The 15,627-nt window shown below is 43.0% G+C and overlaps 1 protein-coding gene across 4 annotated transcripts in view; it reads left to right on the top strand.

The window, feature by feature from the left end:
* The window catches only part of POLR3A (RNA polymerase III subunit A), a 50,366-nt gene that overhangs the window by 18,604 nt on the left and 16,135 nt on the right, over positions 1–15,627 (top strand). For all 4 annotated transcript variants that reach the window (XR_011649113.1, XR_009186265.2, XM_004464837.5 and 1 more), the window contains exons 12-21: positions 1,062–1,131; positions 2,312–2,439; positions 2,654–2,792; positions 3,639–3,803; positions 5,879–6,051; positions 7,428–7,539; positions 8,905–9,023; positions 10,649–10,786; positions 12,589–12,759; positions 15,040–15,153. Coding sequence is in view for 2 of the 4 variants with exons in the window: in XM_004464837.5 (XP_004464894.1) it covers positions 1,062–1,131; positions 2,312–2,439; positions 2,654–2,792; positions 3,639–3,803; positions 5,879–6,051; positions 7,428–7,539; positions 8,905–9,023; positions 10,649–10,786; positions 12,589–12,759; positions 15,040–15,153 (1,329 nt within the window). In the remaining 2 variants the exon portion in view is untranslated. The remainder of the gene's footprint in view (positions 1–1,061; positions 1,132–2,311; positions 2,440–2,653; positions 2,793–3,638; positions 3,804–5,878; positions 6,052–7,427; positions 7,540–8,904; positions 9,024–10,648; positions 10,787–12,588; positions 12,760–15,039; positions 15,154–15,627) is intronic.

Below are 15,627 nucleotides of genomic sequence, written 5' to 3'. Positions count from 1 at the left end.
AGCCCTAGCATGGATACATGTCCAAATTACCCAAAGGCTTTTCCAGAATACATGTATCTAGGGCCATGCTTCCTGCTTCCACCCTGAACTCCCCACTATCCCTTCTCAAATAGGTTCTCTAAGTAGGAGTGCGGGCAGCAGCCAGGCTGAGGTGTGTCAAGGAGGCGAATCTGGTTGAGCACTCCTCTTCCCACCAGTTGAAAGATCACGGCTCTATGTAGTAGTTCAGAAAAGACAATAGGTCTCTTCCTTTGAGGACTTTACACTCTAGTTGAGGAGATCCAGGAAACCCATAAATGTACATCAAGATTAAAGTAAGTATGCTGTGATACTCAGAACCTTCTTTAAAGTTAATTATGCATTAAACAACTAATTTAAACAGTTTGCCCAGTGTAGGCACTCATTAATATTTAAATTCCATGAGCTATGAATATAATTAAATATTTTTTTCCTTCATTAACAAGGTGACTTTGGTCATGTGTTCACTTTTATATCTTTCTGAATACCAGAGAAGCAATTGAGTTTGTTCTTAGGATTAAATGAGAAATGTACCTGGGGGAAAATATATATATATATATATTTAAGTTCCATTTTTCAACTGATCTTAAAACTAATTTAAATGTGTTAATAACCAAGAGCAATTTAACATACAGTTCTGCCGTCATTGTGAAGTGTGGAATTGTTTAACTCCAAAGGTAACGGTGCTGTGCATCATTCATAGGAGTGAATTTTTGTTTGGAGAAGTGAATTTATTAATAAGAGTAATGTCTTATCTGTGTAGAGTTCTTTACAGGATTCCAAAACAACCTCAGTCAACATTTCAGTTTAGTTTGGGGGGACCCTCTGAGGTTAATCTTGCTGGTGTTACTTCTCTCCTTATGATAGATGAGGGACCTGGGAGTGAGCAGGCTGAGCCTGATACCCCTGGCTTCCATTTGTCAGCCTCATCTTCTTTCTGCTCCCCTTTATTTGTTCATAAACAAACATCTGTGATGCAGGTCTTCGGATTGCATCGCCCATCCAAGGTGGCTAACTTACTCTTTTTGTATTTTTTCCTTCAGACTAAAGCAAATCTTGTTACGCCAAGGAATGGGGAACCACTAATTGCTGCTATTCAGGATTTTCTAACAGGTGGGTTTGTGCTCTTCACATGATATGATTATCATTCATAAGGAGTCATGTGACAATTTGTAAAACTGTTAACTGCCTGTGTTTAATTTTGTTTACTGTTTGTAAACCTCCTTGAGATATTCTTTTCTTAAGATTTATTTATTATTTCCCACCTGCCTTGTTGTTTTGCACTTGCTGTCTGCTCTCCGTGCCTGTTTGCTTGCTGTGTGCTCTCTGTGTCTGCTCGTCTCCTCTTTAAGAGGCAACAGGGGGAAACGGACTTTGGCCCAGTGGTTAGGGCGTCCGTCTACCACATGGGAGGTCCGCGGTTCAAGCCCCGGGCCTCCTTGACCCGTGTGGAGCTGGCCCATGCGCAGTGCTGATGCGCGCAAGGAGTGCCGAGCCACCCAGGGGTGTCCCCCGCTTGGGGGAGCCCCATGTGCAAGGAGTGCACCCATAAGGAGAGCCGCCCAGCGCGAAGGAGGGAGCAGCCTGCTGAGGAATGGTGCCGCCCACACTTCCCGTGCCGCTGACGACAACAGAAGCGGACAAAGAAACAAGACGCAGCAAAAAGACACAGAAAACAGACAACCGGGGTAGGGGAGGGGAATTAAATAAATAAAAATAAATCTTTAAAAAAAAAAAAAAAGAGGCAACAGGAACCAAACCTGGGACCTCTCCTGTAGGGGAGAGACCTTCAATCAGTTTAGCCACCTCAGCTCCCTGCTTTTTTGTGTCTCTCATTCTCTTTCCTCTTTGGGTCTCCTTGTTGCATCATCTTGTTGTGTCAGCTCACCACACCTGCCCCTTGCTCCAGCTCACTGTCTTGCTCGTCTTCTCTAGGCATTAGGAACTGAACCTGGGACCTCTCGTGGTAGGCAGGAGCTCATTTGCTTGAGCCACGTCGCTTCCCTTGAGATGTTTTTTACTGGTTGGTCATTCATTTATTCATCAAGTATTTTGGAGGCTCTTTCCTTAGGCCAGGCATTTTTCTTGGTGCTGGCTATATAATAGTGAGTAAAACAAAGTCCCTTTACTTATGTAGCTCAGGTTCTATCTGGAGTAAAGAGCCAATAAACAGTTATATGTTTTAACGCATTGTTTTAGTTGTATTCCAAATTATGTAAAATTCTAAACATTGTGGCTTTTTCATAATTTGATTCCTTTTCTTTGTTTAATGTTCTTTCTTTAACGTTCCTAGGTGCCTATCTCCTCACTCTTAAAGACACTTTCTTTGACCGTGCCAAGGCTTGCCAAATCATTGCTTCAATATTGGTTGGCAAGGATGAGAAAATTAAAGTTCGCCTTCCACCTCCTACAATACTAAAGGTTAGTGCAGCACCTGTGCATGTACATCCATGACGTGTGTTTATAACCATGAGGATGTACTCATGGAGTTAGCATAACCATGCTGGTGCCACTGAACCGGATTTGAACTCTGCCAGTTCAAGTGCGGTCACTGCCTGGCTTGCCCTGTTTGCATCAGGGGTGACTGAGACCAGCCTCAGCCAGATGGTAGCATGTCTTACCTTCCCTCCTTCAGCCTGTCACCCTGTGGACTGGAAAGCAGATCTTCAGTGTCATCCTCAGACCTAGTGATGACAACCCAGTGAAGGCCAACCTCCGAACCAAGGGCAAGCAGTACTGTGGCAAAGGGGAAGACCTCTGTGTCAACGACGCCTGTGAGTTAAAGGAACTGGGAAGGGGGCGGAGGTGGCAGAGCTAGTGGCCAGTGGCTCGCGTTGCTGGGCTCCTTCACTTAGCAGACAGGACCCAATGTTTCTGGCTGTAGGTGGGGAGTTATTCTTCAGGAAATTGTAGCTGTTGCAATTTACCATTTCTCCAAAAGGTAGGTCTATAGACACGTAATCCAGTGCTTAGAATGTTCTTCTCCAAGTGTGTTTTTGTCTTACGTAACTAGTTCTTGTCTGTAATGCAGTTTTCTATTTTGCCATCAACAAGGGTCTCATTATTTAAAGAATATAATTTATTATTTTGTGTCCAGAAATGTGTTCATTGTTTACAAGTGTGACTGAAAAATATAACTAAAAAGACCAATGCATTTTACCTGGCTCACCTGGCCAGTAGTTTTCAATATCACAAAGGTTAGCTGTGACAGTCCCTCAACATAATGTCCTCCAGGTTCACCCATGTTGTCATATGCTTTATGACTTCATTTCTTCTTACAGCTGCATAATATTCCATCGTGTGAATGCACCACAGTTTGTTTATCTATTCATCTGTTGATGGGTACCTGGGTTTCCAACTTTCGGCAATCATGAATAACAACTAATACATTTCAGAATTAAAAATATAAGTTAACAAATTGGACCTTTCATACTTTTCAAAAGCCCCTAGTTTTCCCTTTTTTCCCTTCAAAAAAAATCTTGAAAGAGAATTTCTGTTTGCTCTGCTTGAACTTTCAGTTTAGGAACATATTTTCTCAGCTGCCTCATTCTTTGGGGATGAGGCAAAGTAGTAAATAATTAATTGTGTACTTAAATGCACAATCGTTCTTATCCTTTCAGATGTTACTATCCAGAACAGCGAGTTGATGAGTGGCAGCATGGACAAAGGAACACTGGGATCAGGATCCAAGAACAATATTTTTTACATTTTGCTGCGAGACTGGGGGCAGAACGAAGCTGCAGATGCCATGTCCCGGCTCGCCAGGCTGGCTCCTGTCTACCTCTGTGGGTATCTCGGCATCCTTGGTCTATTACTATAGATATTGGGGTTTTAGAGGTTTGTTATTTTGTGCTTTCCCTGTTGTTTCATTTTTCTCCCCATTCCCCCATGCAAAAAAATGATACTTATTCCTGGCTAAATTATTTGTGCTTTTCCTAATAAAGTGAACTCAATACACACAGTTTGGCTGCAAATTTGTATATACTTTTCCAGACTCTTCTCAAAATCTGTGGTAGCTACCTATGGTCTACCAGACGGGGTTGAGTTACATAAAAGGCTCTTCATGGGCTGCTGCCAAGTTCTTAGGCACCCACTCTCACCCTCTGGGCCTTCCATGATTCAACCCTGTCAGATTACTCAATATTTCCTTACTATCCTTGCACTGTTCCATTCCCTTTGTTCAGGCCTTGAGCATGCTATGTGTGAATTGATTTTTGCATGCCTGAAAACTTCTTGATTCCACCCCTATACTTTTATACTTAATTGACACTGTATAAAATTCTAGATTGGAAATTATTTTCCCTCGAAATTTTCAAAGTGTTGCTCTATCTATTCTGTTTGATTCTTTCAGGGTCACTGTTAAAGTGTATTGCCATTCTTGTTTACAAGTTTTTATCTTCGAATTGTTTTGTCATTCTGGAAGCTTTGAGAATCCTCTCTTTGTTCTTGGAGATCTGGAATTTCGTAACGATATGTTGTGTAGGTCATTTTTCATTCGTTGTGATAAACAGTAAACTCTTAATATATAAGTATGTATCTTAAGTTCTGGCAATTTTCTTGTGTTGTTTGATAATTTTCTCTCCTTTATTTTACTGTGCTTTCTTTCTGGAACTTCTCTTTATCTCTTATTATACCTCCTAGGTGGATTCTCTAATTTTCTTATCTTCTTTTCCTATTTTCCATTTCTTCCTGATTTCTGAAAAAAAATTTTCACTTTGTCTTTCAGTGCTTCTCTGGGATTTTTTTTTGTTTTCATTATGGAGTTAATTTCCAATCATATTTTTCCTTTGTTATTCACGGGCATTTCCTTTCATTTATTTAAAGATTTTCTTCAAACATTTGGTGTTCCCTAGCTATCCACTCAAATTTTTAGAGTAAGACACCAAAATACTGGGTAGAAATGGAGCTTATTGAATTAAGGGCCTTTTGGCTCCTTGACTGAGCTAGAAGCCAGCTTGGTTATTGAGAAGCTACCAGATATCTTTATCGGTCATGCTTTCCCCTAGGGAGGCTTGGTTTCTCCAGAGAGGCCTCCTATCTCAGTCTCCTGTCAAGGGCTAGAGACCTGGCTGCCAGAATCCTGGGAGCTGGACAGGGAAAGGAGCTGAGGATCTCAACTCCGGAATAGATAGGCTTTGCTCCCTTGCCTTGGTTTTCAGTTATCCCCACCTAGCTGTCCCTGGAATCTCCAAATCCAGAGCCTCTTTGATTCCATTTCTTAGGGAAGAAACTTCTACCTCCCACAAGATCAGGGACTTGGAGCCTGTTTTCCCTATTTCTAGAACATTCTTCATCTCTAGTATCTTGTACAATCTGATGACCTAGTTTCTGAGCTGTCCAGGTTTCTACCAGATAATCTAGCTTGGGGCTCATTGGTCCTCCCCTTGGCAGGTACTTAGGCATCCCCTTCTAGTTGCTGCTCATCCGTCCACTTATTTCCACATGTATTGTTGGGATTAGTGACAGCACCTAGTTTCATCAGCAGTGGATTTCTGTATGTTTCTTATTCTCTATGTTTTGGAATGGTTTCCAAGGAGAAAAGTGGGGCAGAAGGGTCTCTACTCCACCGTCTTAGAATTGGAACTCAGATGGCTCACTATCCATAGCTTGTTTTCTCAGGCTACCCTGTGGTATTTCATATCGGTCTGTTTCTATTCTAGTAGTTAGGAACAGTACTGTGGACCCCACTAGACTGTGAGGTCTCCGAGAGAACTCAGTGAGTCTTGGTCATTTTGTGTAATGCCCTAGAACCTGATGCAGTAAGTTTTTGTATAATTGAATTTGAAAAAATTCTGTGAAGATACAAACCTATATTCACATAGAAAAACATCCGTGCCTCTACCCACTAATTATTCTACAGCTAACCGCGGATTCTCAATTGGAATCGGTGACGTCACACCTGGTCAAGGACTGCTAAAGGCCAAGTATGAGCTGCTGAATGCTGGCTACAAAAAATGTGATGAATACATTGAAGCCTTAAACACAGGCAAGCTGCAGCAGCAGCCCGGGTGCACTGCTGAGGAGACTCTGGAGGTAAGTTTGTTTCTTTGGTTCTGGTTAGCCACGCCATAATCTCAGTGGCTGGAAGGATGTCCCCTTGGGGTGTGCCCTAAGTCCTTAAAAGAGAGCAGATGAGGAGAATGGGAAGGAAAGGCAGTGGTGGAAGCCTTGCCTCGGCTCCATGCTGGTTGTGGGTGTTCCCATTGGTTTCATGAGGTGAGGGGCGTCTCTCAGCTCTTCATATCCCTTCCAGCTTTCCCATTCCAGGGGGCAAACCATGGACAGCTGGCTGTTCACTTGGCCACACGGGGCTGCTCTTGCCTGGCATAAGACTCGAGCCCCTTCTGGAGCTGTTCAAGTACTTGTGCCCTTTCTACCTTCCTTTCCGTAGAAACTGGCACCACAATTCTGTGAATGGATGAGAAGAGGGAGAATTCATGGTTAATAGCACCAATCTGCTGTCCTATCACATCTGAAAGTAGGTTAGCTGAGAACACGACCAGCGCTTACCTGAGTCAGAATCACCACCAGTTTCTGAAAGCCCTGAAGTTTCCATTGAGCAACCAGTGCTGAGCCCATCAGGGTTTTGCCTGGCTTTCTTCTGCCTGACCCCCAACTTGTGGCTCAGAGCTTTTAATTTGCCAAGGTATGGGCAAATTAAGCAATAATAAATTAAAAAGGCTCTTTAAGCAATAAGAAATTACCTGATGAATTTGAAGCTGAGAGAAAGCAGAGTTGCATGGGGTAGTCACTATTAGCACATGCTTAGTCTCACTGAGTCTTTATTTTAGAAGAGGAGAAAGAGAGCAAAAAATATGTTTCTTACTGGTACCTACTTAGAAAAATACTTGAGGCCTTAGCAGCACTCGTTTTTAATGAACCATGACTCCTAACTGATCCAGCATCTTAAGTCGTGAACTGAGAATGGCAGTCTGTGGATGAGCTCATCAGCCAGAATACTCCTGTAGAGCCAACTCATCATATGCTTAACTTGTGGAAATGCAAGTATGTGTTCTTGGCCAGAAAAAAATCGAGACAAAACTTTATAAATAGTGCAAGCAATTCTCTTTTGCATACTATGTGCGGTCTTAGACTTTTTACATTTCTGCACATGTATTGTTGTATAGGATATACAAAGCCACATCCAGTCTACCTAGTGGGCCATTTAAAGGATTTTCCAAGTTTTTGTCACTAATGAATTTGGCTTCACACCTTGATTCTAGAACCCTTGGTCAAGGTGCAGGTCTTTATATATTGAGGACTGTGGTCCTCTGAGACTGAAACCCCTTTATTTGGAAATCTGACATCTTGCCTGTATGTTTTCAGATTTCTTAAAATGTCCGATTGAAAATTTGTGGTCAGAGCCAATGCAGATGACTTTCCGCATGTCTCTCCCTTTCTCCGTGCAGGCACTGATCCTAAAGGAGCTGTCTGTGATCCGAGACCACGCCGGCAGCGCCTGCCTCCGGGAGCTTGACAAGAGCAACAGTCCCCTCACCATGGCGCTGTGCGGCTCTAAAGGTGGGCTCACCCCACGGGTGCCGCTCCCGCTTCATTCTCCACTTGGCTTTGTTCCAAAAAGCGCAGTAACCGTCACTTGAAGCAGACATTGCGTTTACAAGGACATATGTTTTTGTCATTTAGAGAGAAACTTAATTACTTGCATTTTTGGAAGTTTAACTCCTTTGGAAGAACTTGCTGATAATGTATGAGGCAGGATTTCTGAGTTTAGGGACTTTGAACAAACTTGATCTTTGGAAAATAAACAACAGAAGCTAAGGATTTCTTAATCATGTATTTAGTGATGTGGCAGAATTCTCTTCATTTCAGTGTCCAGGATCTGAGGGCATTAGGTTTCATGATACTGCACTCAAATTCAATACCTTTGGTGCTTCTCCTTTGTCTGGATGCTGTTTTACAAAATAAAGTCCAGTCTCTTTAATTTGCTGCATTTTACCCCATTATTCTCCTACTGTGTATTCCTGATACATACCCCACTGTGACCCATTCCTTTTTTTTTTTTTCCCCAAACCCTTGTGTCGAGAGCTGACCTTCAATAGATTGCAGCGAGGGAGCTGCCCTGCTACATAGGAAACCCCCACCCAGAAGCAGGTCATCTGCGAGTGGTTTTGCACGGCCCCTTCCTTTGTCTTTGCTTCTCATTCTTCTGTCTACTTTGGAATGCTTCCCCCACCTGTTCTTTCTTTCTGTTTTTAAGATTTATTTATTTCTCCCCTCCCCCATTTGTTCTTTGCACCCACTGTGTCCATTTGCTGTGCACTCTCTGTGTCTGTTCATCTTCTCTTTAGGAGGCACCGGGGACTGAACCCGGGACTTCCATGTGAGAGAGAGGCGCTCAATTGCTTGAGCCACCTCTGCTCCCTGCTTTGTTATATCTCTTATCACGTTTCCTCTTTGTGTTTCCTCGTTGCATCATCTTGTTGGCATCAGCTCACTGTACCAGCCTGTCAGGTCAGCTCACTGTTTGCTCGTCTTCTCTGGGTTTTCTGGGAACCAAACCCAGGACCTCCTGTGTGGCAAGCAGGTACCCAAATACTTGAGCCACATCCACTCCCTCCCAGCACACACACACCTCTCTTTGTGTCCTTGGAAAGCCTGACCTGGTGCTGCTGCCTCCTTGCACTCTCTCCTGACTCGTCTTCCTCCCACCCACAGCTGGTCATTTGCTCTGCCTTTCTTGTGTTACTGACAGCCTTCTGGCCTGTGCTCTTGAAGTTCTGTTTTCCACTGTTCTAGACTGTGAACTTGCCCTGGGATAAGGAGGGTGCTGGGTTGTGTTCCCGTTTTACCCCACAGAGCTGCTTACACACTTCAGTGAGTGCTGTTTCGGGAAATGAATGCTGCTCTCCTGACCTGTTTCCCCAGGTTCCTTCATCAACATATCACAGATGATCGCCTGTGTGGGACAGCAAGCCATCAGTGGCTCTCGCGTGCCAGATGGCTTTGAAAACAGGTCCTTGCCTCACTTTGAAAAACACTCAAAGGTAGGCAGTAGTAGATTAGCCAGACCTTTTAAAGAAGATCCTCCACCGCACAGGAGAGAGTGGTTGAAGCTCTGTGGCTATCCACCAGTTGACTTCTAGAGGTGGTAGATAAGGGCAGGAGGCCCAGGTCACTCCCTTTCAGCCCAAACGGAGCCCTGTAGAAGGAGCCCTGCAGGCACGGGCTCTAGAACTTGAGCCAATGTCTTTTCACATATTTTCTCTGTAAAGAGGATTTCAGATTCTCATCCACCTTACCTTGAGTCATCAAAATGTATAATTTACCTTATAAATGCACGCAAGGTATGTGCTTGTTTTTTGGCATGCTTAAGGTAAAAGTATGAGACTTTAAAATAGTGATCGTGTGAAGCACACTGAAATGACCGGAGAATTCCAGGTTCTCTCCAAAATGTTCAAGCTCAGGTTTTTTTTTGTTTGTTTTGGCTTTGTTTTATTTTGTTTTGTTTTAAGAAGGTACCGGGGATTGAACCTGGGACCTCATACATGGGAGGCAGGAGCTCAACCACTGAGCTACATTTGCTGCCCCACGCTGTTTTCAAATTAGTTCTGGGTTCCACCAGCTCTCATAGTTTAGGCTCTAAGTGTAAGCAGGGTGAAAAGAGAAAGAGAGAAAGAAACCCATCCTGGGATTTTTCTGGGATTCAAGAGCAGGTAAATATTAAATGTTAAGATGAAGAACTCAGAATAGATTTGGTTACTTAATAAATTCTCCATTTGGGGTCAGCTCTTGTTCCCATTAAAGCCTAGATGCAGGAAGCAGATGTGGCTCCAGCAGTTGGGCACCTGCCTGCCACATGGGAGGTCCCTTGTTCAGTTTCCAATGCCTCCTAAAAAAGAGAGCAGACAGTAAACGCAAACAAGAGGGCGGGTGGAAATAGATCAATAAAATGAATTTTAAAGCAAAAAAAGCCTAGGGTGCCCCAGCTGCTCCTGCTCCTTGAGCTGCAGGGTCTGTCCAGTCCCTCCTGGGTCTGTGTAGTCCTCCAAGTAACGCAGTCCTGTCCAGATTAAGGACCATTTCGTGTGTGTGTGTGTGTGTAGTTTCTTTTACAGTTTTATTGAGATATATTTTACTTACCATAAAAATTTACCCACTTAATATATGACTGTTAACATATTCAGAATTGTGTCACCATTACCACAATCTAATCTTAGGACATTTTCAGTGCCCGAAAATGAAACCCCAAACATATTAGCAACTCATGGTTATATTTCCGAGACAGACAAGTGTGACCCACAGAAAGGTCTTGAAAGGTATATCTCCACGGGAATGGGCGAGCTGCACCCAGCTGGGCCTGCACCACTCCCACTTGCCTGCTCTGGAAGCAGCCCCTGCTTAGCTTTTCCTCTCCTGAGGCACTGGCCTGACACCGGCTCCCCGCTGGCTTGGAGCTCGCCCTTCCTGTCTCTGGCAGGGATGGCTTGTGCCAGACTATTTCCTGTTTCTCCTTTAGGAAAGGAAATACAACAGCGGCCATGGCAGGACAGTGCTTAAGCCGGGTATTTATCATCTAAAGGTGTGGCTTTTCTGAGTTGAGGGATTTTAGAATTGTAGTCCTCAAACCCTTTTTTTTTGTTTGATTTTCTTTTTTCCTACCTCTCTTCAGCTCCCAGCTGCCAAAGGCTTTGTGGCCAATAGCTTTTATTCCGGGTTGACTCCAACCGAGTTTTTCTTCCACACAATGGCTGGCCGGGAAGGTCTAGTCGACACCGCTGTAAAGACAGCTGAAACAGGATACATGCAGGTAACTCAATGAAACATGGGCCTGTAGCAGCAGAGCAGGCCAGGAAGCTGTCCGTTTGTACCATTGGATGTTGATGTAGCCTGCATACAAGCTGTAATTTATCTGCTTTTGGTATTTAAAAGGAAAGTAATTAGAAATATAGGTACACTGGAAATCAACGAGAAAAAAGATATTACGTTCCAAACTCTCCCTTGTAGCTGGAATGATTGAGACCAGGCAGGTGCCCGCATACTCAAGCTCTGATGGAGAACATGAATTGGAAGCGCATTGTCATTTAATCTCTGTTTACTGGTACATGAAGATGGAGATGATAATACCTGTATAATACCCTCCTGGTTATTGAGAGAACTCCGCAAGGCACTTGGAAATAATTTTTGGTATCATTGTAATGACTCCGATAAACCTGTTCCAGTTCCTGCAGGAAGGCTTGGGCAGTTACAGGGAAGGCTGTACTCCAGTGTGTGTGTCGTTCTAGAACAGCCTCTGGAGGGTGCTGGGCTTAGCAAGAGGTTCCTTGGGCCTGTGCTTCTCAAACTGCCACAAAAGCACCCCTTTTGGCAGAGTGTGAAAATATACCTTTAACTGTGTTCTTCCATCGAGCAAAGAATTTCTTTCCTTCTGGTCTCCAAGTTATCTTTTCTACTCTCTACCCCATAATTCAATGATGTTTGTTTTCTTTAAAAAAAATTTTTTTTAATGTTTTTAACTGCTTACCACAGCAGATAAAGTCAACACTCCAGCCTTTGGGGCCGTGACCTTGCTGTGGCTTTGTGTCACCTCTCTCCCCACTGTGTATCCTAGTCTGAGAAGCATGGTGCTGTGCAAACTGGGAAGCCAAGATTGATAAACTAAGCATGAGAAAGTGCGCCAGAGCAAACAAGGCTGAGTAGTGAAAATGAACCCAAGTTCATAGATACCGTTTCCATAATAACCTCTTCTGTATCTCCTTTATTATTATCTTATATTTTCCTTTTAATCATCTTTTGATGGGAAATTATCCTTCAGTTTTAGAGCTTGCTGCTTTTGTCAAAAACCCAACAGACTGTGAAATGCTGCTAACACTCTTGCCATAATGTGTTTTGACTTTATTTTTTTTGTCTTTGCCTTTTTGAAGTAGAGGGTATGACTTTCCCAGAGCTACATGTTAACCTAAAACAAATTAGTTCTGGCATGAGGGATTTCTGTTTTGAAGTTGCCTGGAGGAAGATTGCTTTCTCTTTAATTCACTGAGCCACCATAGCATTGCTAGCTAGTATATTCTGCTGGTGGAAGGTTCTCCCTAAGCAGATTTGAGAAACGGTTGCCGCCTGCCGGTTCAAACACAATGCTGCCCCTGTTCTCTCTTCTTTGCCCTCTGTCCAAGAAGGGGGCATGCGCTTGATCCTCTGTAATTCATATTGAAGTCCACAGGAGTCCTGGCTTAAGTCATGTTCAAAAAATGTAAAGCTATTGCATTAATTTATACCTCAGGGGGAAAGAGGGAAGGCAGAACAACCTAGGAAAACAGTTAGTGTTTGCAAAGTACTTTGGGAGTAATGGGGTTTAAATTGCATGTATTCTAAAATACGCCAGCATGCTGGTGGTTGGGGCATATTCTAAATCCTACTGCAAAGAACAGTGAGGTGCTCTTTGGTGCTGTTCTTGGGGTAAAAGGGCTATAATTAAGGGATTCCTAATAAAGTGTTCTTATGTGATGAAAGTGCTTGTTACCTTGAAACTTTCCATTGTAAGCCTCATCCTCTGCACACATGACTAGTCTTCTAAAAGCAGCTGAGCTTTTGTTTCCTCTCCTTTTCCTTTAGAGAAGACTCGTAAAATCCCTTGAAGATCTTTGCTCGCAGTATGATTTGACTGTCCGAAGCTCTACCGGTGATATTATCCAATTCATTTATGGAGGAGATGGCTTAGATCCTGCTGCTATGGAAGGAAAGGATGAACCCTTGGAGTTTAAAAGGGTTCTAGACAACATCAAAGTAAGATTTAGCATTATCTTACTGGAGTTAGTTACCTAACTCGGGCTAGAGTTTTCAAGAATGGTTCTTTAGGATGGAGGTCACATTTGGAATATCACGCACGGTTACTGCTTCTGTCTTATCTTCCAAACCACTGATTAAGTATTTTTCTCTCAGTGTTACTGTACATAATTTTCCCAAATGTCAAAGGGCAAATTTTTTTTTTTTGGAAGTCTAGTATTAGTAATAATCGAATAAAGAGGACTTTGGTTTTTTCTTTGTCTAGTCAGGGAGTATAGCAGAGGCCAGCTTTCTAAGTTGTGGATATTGAGAAACAGGCATATTTTGCATACATTAACTGTGAGTATAGTTTGAACCACCCTTTTTGGAGGGTGGTTTGATAATAGTGATCTGACTTTTAAATATATATGCCTTTAAATCCAACAGTTTCATATATAGGAAGTTATCTTTCACAAATTATCTAAATGTGCAACGAATGATTTTATGTAGCAGTTTATAGTCCAGGCGAGTTGACAGTAGAGGGTAGCTCAAATAAATAGTAATCTGTCCATACAGTAGAATAATATATAGCCATTCACATGTGGGGGAAATCCCTTGTGTTTTGAGTGGGGGAGATTTCCATTTTTTTGTTTGTTTGTTTTGATTGTCAAGTTTTTAATGAAATTGTAGAAAGGAATCATACTGAAAGGTTTCATGGCATGGATATTGCTGAATTGTTGGTATTTTGGCAATTAGTCACTTTTTTTTCCGTCTATTTATTAAGCAGTTTTATTGAGACGTATTCCTTTACAAGAAGATCTGTTTTCCACTTTTTTTTTTTTTTTTTTTTGAGGGACCAGGGACTGAACCCGGAACCACATATGTGGGAAGCTGACACCGAACCACTGAGTCACATTGGCTTTCCTGAGTTGTTTTTTGTTTTTGTTTTTTAAGAAGGTACCAGGAACTGAACCCAGGACCTCCCATGTGGGAAGTAGGCGCTCAACTGCTTGAGCCATATCCACTCCCCTCTACTTTTTTTTTTTTAAGATTTATTTTTTATTTATTTCTCTCCCCTTCTTCCCCCCCCCATTGTCTGCTTTCTGTGTCCATTTGCTGTGTGTTCTTCTGTGACCGCTTCTGTCCTTAGCAGCAGCACCAGGAATCTGTTTTGTTGTTGTTGTTGCGTCATCTCGTTGTGTCAGCTCTCCGTGTTGCAGCGCCATTCTCCGGCAGGCTGCGCTTTCTTTCGCTCTGGGCGGCTCTCCTTTCGGGGTTGCACTCCTTGTGCGTGCGGCTCCCCTACGTGTGTGGCACGGCACTCCTTGCACGCATCAGCACTGCACACGGGTCAAGGAGGCCCGGGGTTTGAACCGCGGACCTCCCATGTGGTAGGCGGATGCCCTATCCATTGGGCCAAGTCCGCTTCCCTCCCCTCTACTTTTGACATCATATTTCAAATTTTTAAAAAGGAGTGTTGTTGAGATATATTCTTATAGCTTATAATCTATCCAAAGTGAACAAATAATGGCTTTTAGTATAATTATAGTGTTGTGTATTCATCACCACAAAAAGTTTTAGAACAATTTCATCACTCCAAAAAGAAAAACTCCTCACCCCTTAGCAGTCACCTCTCAATCCCTCTATCATTCCCTAGCCCTACACAACCACTGATCTAATTCCATCTTTATAAATGGATTTATATACCCAGACATTTATTTTTTTAGGAGGTACCAGGGATTGAACAAGAGACCTTGTGTATGGGAAGCAGGTGCTCAGCTACTGCGCCACACCTGTTCCCCATGTTGCCCGATGGATTTATATATTTACATTTATTCGGGTTGGTTTTTTTTGCACACTCGGACCTCATATGTGCGAAGCTCAACCACTGAGCCACATCAGCTCCCCTGAGTTGATTTTTTCATTCCTTCGCTTGTTATTGCCTTTAGGAGGCACTGGGAACCAAATCCAGGACCTCTCATGTGGGAAGCAGGCACTCAACCTCTTGAGCCACATCTGCTCCCGTTAACAAGTGTATTTTTATTGGAGAGTAATGAACAGTATCCACTGAATAGCCAAGTCTTTATATGGCATAAGTTTAGCCTTTTTTCCCATTTGTGTTAAAGGTAGAGTCTAAAATTTGTTTCAAAAGGAAAAAAAAAAGATTGCTAAGATGCTCACTCCAGGTAACCTTGAAGGTCCTTTTGTCTTTTCTAGATTCTTTCATTTAAAACTGTCCCCCCTTCCCCATAGCCCTCCTCCACCCCCACCCCATAACGTGATTTCTTTTTAATACTCAAGGCGGTCTTCCCGTGCCAGAGTGAACCTGCTCTCAGTAAACACGAGCTGATCCTGACCATGGAGTCCATCATGAAGAAAAACGAGTTCCTCTGCTGCCAGGACAGCTTCCTCCAGGTGAGCTGCACCAGGGGTGGAATTGCACCCAGCCTGGCTGGCCTTAGGAGATCTGTTTGCCAGGGGCCAGCAGATGAGTTTTGTAGCTGGGTTTTTAAAAAATGTAATACTGCTCCTTTGTTAGAAATTTAAAGAAAATCTCACCAGCCAGCATGAAGGCTTTTTCTCATCTCTTTCTTAGTTCACATCTTTCACAGATGTATTCCCTGTTAGAAAAAAAAATGCTTTAGGGAAGTGATTTTTTTTAACCCTACCCCTATCACCATCCACTTTCTTTCTTAGTCTGTAGGGCAACCCTTCCCTCAGGCATTCTGCATCCAAATAATTATTTTTGTTAGTAGTATTGTTTTACTATCTTTCTTTTTTTCTTTTTCTAATCTGCTCTTTCTCTGATCATATAATGGGTCAGAAATTGGGGGAGCAGAGGTGGCTCCAGGGGCTGAGTTCCCACCTCCCACATGGGAGGTCCTTGAA

This window comes from Dasypus novemcinctus, chromosome 6, assembly GCF_030445035.2.
Source record: "Dasypus novemcinctus isolate mDasNov1 chromosome 6, mDasNov1.1.hap2, whole genome shotgun sequence".
Taxonomy (NCBI): Eukaryota; Metazoa; Chordata; class Mammalia; order Cingulata; family Dasypodidae; genus Dasypus; species Dasypus novemcinctus.
Note: the sequence above shows the minus strand (reverse complement) of the source record. Positions and strands in the feature narration are given on the sequence as shown.